At 33.6% G+C, this 11,011-nt stretch overlaps 1 protein-coding gene across 1 annotated transcript; it reads right to left on the bottom strand.

The window, feature by feature from the left end:
* Positions 1-1,244: 1,244 nt before the first annotated feature.
* On the bottom strand, positions 1,245-4,706 carry LOC128989086 (uncharacterized). Its single transcript, XM_054410944.1, has 2 exons — positions 3,138-4,706; positions 1,245-1,418 (listed from the first exon to the last, which is right to left on the bottom strand). The coding sequence occupies exons 1-2, from the start codon at positions 4,704-4,706 to the stop codon at positions 1,245-1,247; spliced, it is 1,743 nt and encodes a 580-aa protein (XP_054266919.1).
* Positions 4,707-11,011: the final 6,305 nt, after the last annotated feature.

Below are 11,011 nucleotides of genomic sequence, written 5' to 3'. Positions count from 1 at the left end.
AGATCTTCTCAAAACAAAATTTAGTCTGTAAATACAGTCTTGAAAATTGTCGATCGAAATTATTTGTTACTAAGGGATAAGAATTTAAATAAACCCATCTCTTTTAAATGTCAAAGGAATAACTGTCAAAGACTTCTGATATTTAAATCCAGATTCAGTAGGGTATTTTTCAGCTTTAAATATCACATTTCCTTTATCCTGTAACAAAACGTGTTCAGAGACTCTGTGTTTCTGCCATTTTATTCAATTTAAGAGATGTTGTTTTGTGAGTAACATTATCTTTTTTCTTGTAAATGCAATTCCGTATTTTCAATCTAAGGTTTTTTTTTGGGCAAGAAAAGTATAACGTTGTCCACTATGATATATTCTACCTTTTACCTTACAAAAATATTGACAAACTAAAATTAACCTCTTTTAACATACAACCCATTATACTATTCCAATTAAAAAATATATAAAATAATTTGCCTTAAAAATGTTGTTTGTTGATAAATAATAAACGGTTTGTTGTGCCCTTAAATATATTAAATTAAAACCCATTTTGTTAGAGCCACTTCTTTCATTGTATTTAATAACAAAATCCAAAACTTAAAGTAAACATGAAACAATAATATATCAAACCAGATGACAAGCAAATAAACAAACTATTAATGTAGACCTCAGGACATCTCCCTCTTAAAGTTCTTCTATGAACCTCTTGGCAGGTTTAACAATTCTGGTAGGTCTGTGTATGGTTGAAGAATGATTATGTAGGTTGGATCTTGGTGTATGTGTCTGTCTTGGAGGAAGTGTCTGAGTATGGGGGTTTTCTTTATCAGGATTTTCTCTTTCTCCAGAGGAGAACATAGGGAATAAGAATTTTGCATTCCTGATATATCTTCCTCCCTTTTTTGTTTCAACGTTATATTTCCTGTTCTCTAACTTCTCCTTGATTACCCCTTCTTCTCTTCGGTCCGATACCCAAACTTTAGCGTTTTCTGGGTAATCCTTGACCTGGGTCACTCTATGTCTTTTATTGAACTGTTGTTCCTGTTTCCTCTTTTCTTCCCTTTGTCTAAGTCTATATCTATTGTGATTTGGAGTGGCTGGAAGTAGAGTTGCTTTATTCACTGGTAGATTTGTTCTTAAAATCCGTCCCATTAATAGTTGTGATGGGCTATAACCACATTCCTTTGGCGTCGTATTGTATGCCAATAAGCCCAGATGTCTATCCTTACACTTCTTTAATATGTTTTTGAAGATTTTCACACCACTTTCAGCTTGACCATTGCACTGATGATGGTGATGATGGTGACTGGTGAACTAGTTTCCACTGTGAAGTCGTATTCTGATTTGAATAGTTCCCATTCTTCTGATAGAAATTGCACACCTGAGTCTGATCTAATTGACTCGGGGATGCCATGCTTTTCAAACGATGTCTTCATTGATTTAATCAATATTGCCGTTGAACAGTTAGATACCTTATATACATCGATGTATTTGGAATAATAATCCATGAGAATTATGTATTTATCATTGTTGAATTCACAAAAATCTACTCCGATTTTCTGCCAGGGTCTTTCAGGAACCTCTGTAGGAATCATAGGATGGCGAGGAGGCACTCTGTCAGCAATGCATTGCGGGCAATAGGTTACTTTTTGTTCGATGTGATGATTAATTTTGGGCCACCATACTGACATTTTAGCCCTTTCTTTACATCTTTTAATACCTTGATGACCTTGATGAATATTATCTAACATTTCTTTTCTCAAGGATGGAGGAATCACTATTTGATTATTTCTCATAAGTATATCTTCATTGATCGACAATTCTGCTTGATGATCCCAGTATTCTTTTAATCTTTCATTTAATAGGTTCTTATTTTTAGGCCATCCTTGAATTGTAATATCTAACAATTCCTGTAATTCTTCTCTTTGATTTTTTATTATTACATCTAATTTATTAGATGATACTGGGATTGATTGAACTACTGTTCTTACACATGCTTCTGCTTCTTCTGCAAGTTTCTCAATATCTTCCTCTTCAGTTTTGTTGATTGGCGCTCTTGATAACGTGTCGGCAGTTGTTAATTGTTTTCCTGGTACCCACAATATGTCGTACGAATATCTCATTAATCTCATTTTAAATCTCTGAACTCTTAGCGGCAGTTCATCCAAACCCTTACTACTTAAAAGAGGAATCAGAGGTTTATGATCAGTTTGAATTTGAAACTTCAATCCTGTTATAAAATTTTTGAAACGTTCACATGCCCATACTATTGCATAAGCCTCTTTTTCAATTTGTGCATATTTCTGTTGAGTCGGTGTTAAGCTCTTTGATGCGTAGGCCACAGGTTTTAAATGTCCTTGATGTTCTTGCAAAAGTGTTGCACCCAAACCATAAGCTGATGAATCGGCCGAAATTATAGTTCTCCTTTTCAAATTGAATGGTATTAAGGCAGGAGTTGTTTGTAAACTCTTTAAGGCTGTTTTAAATGATTGTTCTTGACTAGGACCCCAAACAAAAGCCCTATCTTTTTTTAGTAGTTCCCTCAGTGGTTGAACGATATCAGCAAGGTTTTCTATGAATTTTCCGACATGATTCAACATCCCTAGAAATCTCCTAACACTTCCCACATCACTGGGTGTGGGGAAATCGATTATTGCTTGTAAGTGTTTGGGATCTGCTTGAATCATACCAGAAGAAATAATGTGACCTAAGAATGAAATCTTTGTTTTTCCTATTTCACACTTGTCATTTAAGGTAACTCCTTCTTTTTCCAATTCTTGTAACACTCCGTCTAGTCTGCTGTCATGCTCGGGTTTACTTTCTCCGGTAATTAAAATATCATCCATATAACACAAAATTCCTGGGATGTCTCCAATAATACTTTTCATCCTGTTACAAAATATTTCCGGGGCTGTTGAAATTCCGAAGGGAAGTCTTTTAAAACAAAATCTACCAAATGGTGTTATAAATGTTGTCAATTTTGAGGAACCCTCATCTAGCGGTATTTGCCAAAACCCCGAATTAGCATCTAATTTTGAATACCATTTGGAATTCCCTAGACATCCAAGTAAGTCCTCAACAGTATTAAAAACGTTATTTTCTCTCTGTAAATGGTTGTTTAAAGCTGAAGGATCAATGCATATTCTTACACTGCCATTAGGTTTAGGTCTTACCACCATTGGATGACACCACTCCGTAGGTCCGCAAACTTCTTCAATGATTCCCGCTTCAACCATTCTTTTAAGTTCATTTTTCACTTTTTCTCTTAATGGAATAGGTATGTTTCTAGGAGTTTTTAACTCCATCGGTACCGCATTTTGTTTCAGTTTAAGTTGAGCTCCTTTCTTCATCTTACCAATCCCATTAAATAAACTTGGATATTTATTCTTGATCTTCTGTAGGTCTGTGTTGATATTCTGGTTGCTACAATATTCACTTGACTGAATGTCATTTTTAACTCCTCTGATGACCCTTAAGAACCCTAGGGCTGAGATGCATGGTTTCCCAATCAATGCTTCCTCTTGACCATTGATCACATATATTGTTTGACGAGTTGTTTTATTCTTATACTGAATTACACCTTCAAATTTACCTAAAACTGTTAAATACTTCCCCCCAGGTGTTTTTAAAACAATGTTTGATTTCGTCAATAATTTGTTTCTAGCCATTCTTGGAGGCACAATCGTCACGTCGGCTCCACTGTCAATCTTGAAATGTTCCAATTTCCCATCAAGTTTTACATCAATTTCAAATTCATTCTGTTTATTGTAGTTCCTTGTTGTCGCTCTTATTTTCTTAACTTCAGCTCTGTTAATGTAATACCCGTCCTCGCTTCTATTATCCTGTTCCAATCTGTTCTCGGTATTTTCCTGAATTTGATTCAGGGTTGGGTTTCTGTATTTATTGTTCTGATTTCTGTATTTATTATTCTGTCTCTTTTTACAACATCGGCTGAAGTGTCCTTGCAATCCACAGTAGTAGCATTCAATATTCTGAGCAGGACATTCCTCCTTAGGATGCCTCTGTCCTCCACAGTAAAAACAATTAGAAGTATATTGTCTTATGTTTTGTTTCAAGTTCGGATGTTTTTTCACTTGGTCTATTTCTGCAAAATCTTGTTCTCTTGATCTGTTAACAGTAATTTGTTGGTTCTTTATAATTTCACTTTGTTTCAATCTATTTATTGTTTCATGCAAGGTTAGGTCAGCCATCAGTTGAAGTTCCTTAGATAACTTTGAATCTGTTATTCCAACAATGAGTTTATCCCTAATAAGGCTGTCTTTCATGTCTTTGTAATCACATGAAGAAGCTAATTGATGTACATCTGTTATAAAATCGGATATCGGTTCATTTTGCTTTTGTACTCGTTGATTGAATTTCGCTCTCTCATAGGTCAAATTCACCCTTGGTGTAAAATACTTATTAAGTTTTTCCACCACTTTATCATAAGTCTTTTCATCTTCTTCTGTTACTCCTGCTGCTATTAATACATTTTCTGCATTATCACCCATGGATATTATAAGGAAATTTACTTGCTTTTCTCCATCTATTTGATCTAAATTGGTAGCATTTCTGTACCTATTGAACTTTTTTAACCATGGGCCCCAATCTTCTGGTTTAAAGGAGTATTTATCAATGAAGCCCAATGTTGCTGAATGTTGTGTCATTTTAGATGTTTGTCTTCTTACTGTTATATCTGAGTTTTCTGAGTCTGGCATTGTAATGCAGCATATATATTAGACACCCTGTTACTCAATTTATTGGGTCTTTACCGCTGCCACCATGTTGTGCCCTTAAATATATTAAATTAAAACCCATTTTGTTAGAGCCACTTCTTTCATTGTATTTAATAACAAAATCCAAAACTTAAAGTAAACATGAAACAATAATATATCAAACCAGATGACAAGCAAATAAACAAACTATTAATGTAGACCTCAGGACACGGTTGTTTTAAAACTTTAAAGGATTCCACTGTTTACTTATGTTTAACTACAAAAATATAAGCAATATTGAAAATATCAGTATTAAAAAATAACAATATGAATATCAGTTTTTACCGTCAACTGGTGGTAAAAGGTAGTTGAATAAAATGGGTTTGTATGGATGTGGTTAAATATTTTAAGATTATAATCAGAGTGTACACGTGTTTAATTTATAATTATTATGATTGCCTTAATCTTCCCTCTGTAACAGGCTAAGTTAATACCACGGTGCAAATATATTGCGGTAAAAACAATAAAAATTAGAAAAGTAAGTCAGTCTAATTTCCAGCCACTTACTTCTCAATTACTTTTATTCAAATTGATTAAAAATTCTTATTACATATTGAAACTACTCCATACTGCTCGTTACTTTTGTATTCTGAGTTTTAATATTAGTTTTCCGAAAAAAAATGGTTTGGATCTTGAATTGACTGAGGAAAATAAAAACTATTTCGTAACCTGTCCACGGGTTACTAAGCCAGTTGTTTTTTTAAGATAATAGTATATTTCGTACCTAGGGCCGAAAATTAGGTATTGCCGGCTCGAGATAGTTTTTAAGTTCGAGACGAAGTCGAGAACTTAAATCGATCGAGAGCTGCAAAACCATTTCGGCCCGTGGTACGAACGCTATTTTTCACCACACTATACCCTATTACCACTATTCACCACTATAATAATGCACACTGATAGTCAACACAACTACAACTTTAAGGTTATGTAACGAAATAATTTGAGGAATCAGCAAAAATAAAAATAAATAGTTGCTAGGCAACGGCGACAATAACACAATTCTATTGCAATGCTATGGATTTTTATTGTGTATTTAAAATGCTTTCATGTTTTAAGTAAGTAAGCGGACAGCTGATTTTGCGGCCCCGGCCTGTAAAAACCTGCTCGGTCCCCAAATTTCGATGACAGCTGACATGGCCAGCAAAACGTAACTTTCAGCCACCAATTAACGTATGTAATACAGCCAAAAACATCATAGTGTGGTGAAAAGAAGATTTAACTGCATAACAATTAAATTGGGATTTTCTTTATTGCATTCATTAGAATACTTTTTGCTTCAGTCTAATTACCATGTAAAATCACAGTCAATCTTTTATGACGGGAAGTTTAACATTTAAGAACAAAAATATTTTTTTAAATTAGGTAGCTAAAGTTGTATTTAATACAAATAGCAAAAAAAAACCAAAAAGAGAGTTTCTCATTATATGGTAGGCCTATATAGTTATGTATATCTATCCGTAAAAGTACATTGTTCAATGTAAATTCAAATTATAAATTTCTGTTTTATCCACGAAAATACAATATTTTACGTCTTGGTAACTAAAACATTGGACCTGGAAATTAATTTAATAATAACTAAAAATAGCTGTTAGACATTAACCTCTTCAGGGACGTTTTTTGAGATTCAAAGACATTTGAGATTTGTACCCAAATGAGTACAGATATTAAAATAAAATTTCTGGTTTCGTTTTAAAAGATAATGTAGTAAACTAAATATTATTTGAAAGGCGAAAGCATAAAATATCATAAACAAAAATTATTAAGTGTATATGTACATTATAAATGGGTTTCAGAACACATCAAAGTTCGCAAATTCACTGAGTCACACATAACCTCACACAGTGTCCCTTTCAACTGAATATTTCGTTGCCTTAGAAACATGTGGGAAGGAAAGGAATCAGTGCTACCAACTTTTGAGAAGTTAATGTAACCAATAGTAACCACTGTACAAATGTGGGTGTTTGAGAATAATACAAAAAAATTGAAATAAAGTTAATGTACCCATATGAGCCTTACTCCCTGAAGAGGAAATGTAAAACATATTTTAAAAAAATGTTAGCATTTCTATTTCCTAAAATGAGATGCAGCCACAAAATACAAAAGGGTGCCTATTTAGCGAAATGTTATATGCTTTTACCGTGGAAACTAGATGTATTATACCATCACAGTCCATCAATGGCGGATATATCAAACTTTGACGCATCACTATTTGCGCCAGACTAATGTTAACGCTTGATGATAAGTACAATTTCATGATGAATTGAACCCAGTGAACCATATATCGTCGGAATTAATTAACAGCCTATATCACCTGCGTTACTGTCTAGTTGACACGTTGTTTTAATTAACTCTACAGCTGTTTAATTAACTATAAAGCTGTATAATTAACTCTAAAGCTGTTTAATTAACTATACAACATGTGGTATACAAAATTAAGTGGCTCAAATTAAAGCTTCCCCTACAAAGCATCTTGCACGAATATTAGAACAGAACCGGTATGGATCATTAAGCAAATTACTTCACTAGACCGATTGTCTATACTAAGCAAATTACTTCACTAGACCGATTGTCTATACTAATAGCCGCAACAGCTGGTTTGTAAGTTTCATGACAATTGAATTAAAATATTTAAAAAAATTCTTTTAGGTCAGTGATGTTATTTATTTATGTTTCTGATTCATACCGTTTGTGTTCTAATATTTGTGGTATAATGTATCTTATTTCTTGTTGGAAACGGATTCACAATTGAAAATACTGCTGTGTGACAACTAACTAATCTAGTGCCAGTAGGTAAGTAGTGAAAAAAAAACTGGAGACAACAAGAGCAATACATTATAAGGATAATCTCTAGAATAGTGAGTTTCTATAAATAACTAGCAGAATAAATAACAACAGGCTCTGAACAACTAGAACAAAAATAATATGTAAAACTCTAGTAACACAAAAATGCCATGCAACATTAAATCAAAAATTGATAAAATGTTAAATCAAACTATTTATTTTGCCATTTACTTACTTATTAATTTTTTTATTTGCCAGCGGATTTACGCAAATTTTATAGTTTAAGTACAAGTTGTGAAATGCTCATCACGACTAAATAGCCTATGGTAATAATCGAGAATAACACCATAGACAAAAAGAATTATATAATTCTGTTGTCTATGATAACACTCAATGGAATAGGCTACCTAAAGTAACAATACTATAAGAATACAGTACATTTAAAGACTTGGACAATCAAAGAACTAAGAGTAACGAGAAATGAATATATAATTGAATACAGAGAGTGTACAATAGGCTAAGTCATAACAAGCATTAAAATGTAACCACAGAGCATAGAATAAAAATATAGAGGCGACACTTGCCGTCTGGAGTGAAGCAGGCTTCTCGTACCAAGATGGCGGCAGGCCCGGTCTGCATTTACATTTAAACCCTTATATTGTTACCATGGACACCACCAATCAATATTTACTTTTAAAACTCTCACCTCAGAACTTTGAAAGCCCGCGGGGCAGAGTCATAGGTCAATATCGAAGGGGGGATAGTTCTATATGTATCCTCGGAGCGGTAGCTTCGTCTAATTCATAAAATAGAATAGAATAACGCCGTGTTTTCAATGTTCCGAGCCCGACTCTCTTACCAAGATGGCGAAAATCGGCTTCACTACTGGTTTAGCTGTAGGTATAGGAATGTCGACTCTATGTTTATTCTATGCTCTGTGAATGTAACATGCACAATTTAAACTATATACCATAATAATAATATCAAGCAAACACGCTAGCACACACAAAAGTTCAAAGCAAACCGCATCTGCTAAGCGGGAAACCATGCACAGCAAACAAACAAAACCATACAGGAAAGAAGCAGCTTAGCAACCAATTACTTGTTATCTTTGATTATGCAAGTATACATCAACATGAATGAATACGGAAAAAATGTTGATAAAAACAGATCCAATTGATTAATAGAGGAACAAATTGATTAAAGTTGTGTTGTGAAGTAAAATCAGTAAAATACTATTATTTACAGGAAAATAAAAGGCTTCTGTGTGACAACTAACTAGCTTAGTACAAGAGTAGTAAAATGACTGGAGACAACAAGATTAGCAAGAACAAGACATACTAACGATAAACTAGATATAATGATTTTCTATTTAAAAAAACTAGCAGAATTCAACAATACAATAGACTATGAGTAATAAGAACAAAATAACCACAGGATAAAAACTCTAGTTTCAAGAATAAATAGCAACTCCATAAATTACATGTAACATGATAAAATACAGGCAAATCAATGTTGAAAAAAAAAACATAAAAATTGAGGAACGAAATGATTAAGGTTGGGATGTCTACAGGTTGATTGACTTGTGCTGTCAAGACACAACAACTATTTTTCAACAGCAAAAACGTACATCATACAAACATTTAAAACCAAAACTTAACAAGCAGGCAATATTGTTTGTTTGATAAGTCTGTTACGTTTAAATAATATTTTGTGTAATTTTCATCCTTAAAACATCAAATAAATTTCTCACACACATTTGGGTAAGCTGTTTGATGTTTCAACATTTCCTAGAACATCAATCAATATTATTTTAGTAAATATTTATTTTACAACAATGTAGGCTGCTTCAGAATCGTATTCAAAGTTTGAGCTCTGTTTATCCACACGTTATAGCTCTGTTGCTATGTTATGTTTCATGTCATATTAATCCCTGGCATATTCAAACTGATCCATCCTGATTGAAAGGATCTAACGTGATTACTCAATTTACCTTTTTTGTCCTGTTTTGTTTAATTTTAAACCTCTTAATCCTAGTTTTTATAAATCCCGTTTTCCTTGTTTTACAAATATCTCGTTTCAAATACCGGTTAGGACAAACATGAGTTTTCACCATTTATGATCCGCCATACGTTATCTATCCAAATGGTATTATGTTTTTTTTTTTATTTTGTAAAAAAGGTTGGTGAATTTTTTTGCATTTGCTCTTAACATGGGCCACAGATTCCTGTGAATATGAACACTCCTCATGAACGTATTCAGCAAAGCAAGAGGCGAGTTAATATAAATAAGTACAAATAAGTATTGCTGAGGTATTTTTAACATTAGGTATACGGAAAGTTCCCTTTATAAAGGAATTACCTTAAAGGGCAATTTATGAAATAATGGATAGTTTTGCACAAGGTTTCTCATCATGACGAACATTTTAAGTATATGTTATATGGGGGTGTGAATAGTAGTTTTCTCGATAGTTCATGGGTACTTTTGTCTTTATAAATAGATAAGCAATATTACATTTGGATTACTCATTTGCCAGTTAATTCAAGGCTTTTCCCTTAGCGTCTTGCAGCTTGCAGGGGATGGGACGCTTGAAACTCACCCAGAATTTGGATACGATGTAATTGAGATGCCACATCTAATTGGTTCGGACAATCATGTTGCTAATATTTAATGGAACGTGTATGCGATCCTTAACAGCAAGACATAATTGCCCGCGACATTTTGTGTTCAAAAATGAAGACTGCTACGAAGTTAATACTGTAGCGCGATCATGGACAATATTCCTGACCAGTTCCAACAATATTTAAGCAGCGATAAGGTACTTACTATGGGAAACGACTCTGGGCAAAATAGTTATCATACTGTAACAGCCTCTCTGTTAGCCGTCTACCTCTCAAGCTCAAGTAAACGTCATTGTTATGTTAATCTTGATATGTCGCCAGGCTTGATTAAAGTGACGTGTACGAGTGTTTAAAGAATCTATCACAACACCATCGAGTTTGAGGTGGTCGGGGCTCATCAGTCATCATGGCCATCGTCGGGATTCAACACTCAGGATCATCGTCTGGCAAGTAAATACTGATTCCTTGGATCAAACTGCAGCTTGAGCTCTGCTCTCCTCACTTTTGATCTTGAAAGGTCTGTTCCCAGTTATTTCTTCGTTTGCCATGAACATCAGTAAATCTCAAGGACAGTCCTTAGGTTTGTTGGAATGGAAAGTGCTTATAGAACCAGCCTTTGTTCATACACACACTTGGTGTACGCATGGTATCATTTTCAGTTTTTTAAACAATAAAAATCAGTATTTTACTATACAGAAAATCTATTAAATCCTAAATAATTATTTAAGTTAAAGAAGATTAATCAAACCATTCATCTTCACTCTAAATTTGCCACTAATCTTCACAAATGCTTAATCACAAGATTAATCTTTTACCGACTTTCACAAAAAAAATCAAGTAAACTAG

This window comes from Macrosteles quadrilineatus, unplaced genomic scaffold, assembly GCF_028750875.1.
Source record: "Macrosteles quadrilineatus isolate MER2022 unplaced genomic scaffold, UCM_ALF_1.0 Scaffold_3__2_contigs__length_128488019, whole genome shotgun sequence".
NCBI lineage: Eukaryota > Metazoa > Arthropoda > Insecta > Hemiptera > Cicadellidae > Macrosteles > Macrosteles quadrilineatus.
This window is presented reverse-complemented; position numbering and strand designations above follow the sequence as displayed.

Coding starts and splice junctions, on each gene's coding strand:
- LOC128989086 (XM_054410944.1), bottom strand. CDS start 4,706: ATGCCAGACTCAGAAAACTCAGATATAACAGTAAGAAGACAAACATCT. Junction 1,419..3,137: donor GACCTAAACCTAATGGCAGT/GTAAGAATATGC, acceptor AAATCAATGAAG/ACATCGTTTGAAAAGCATGG.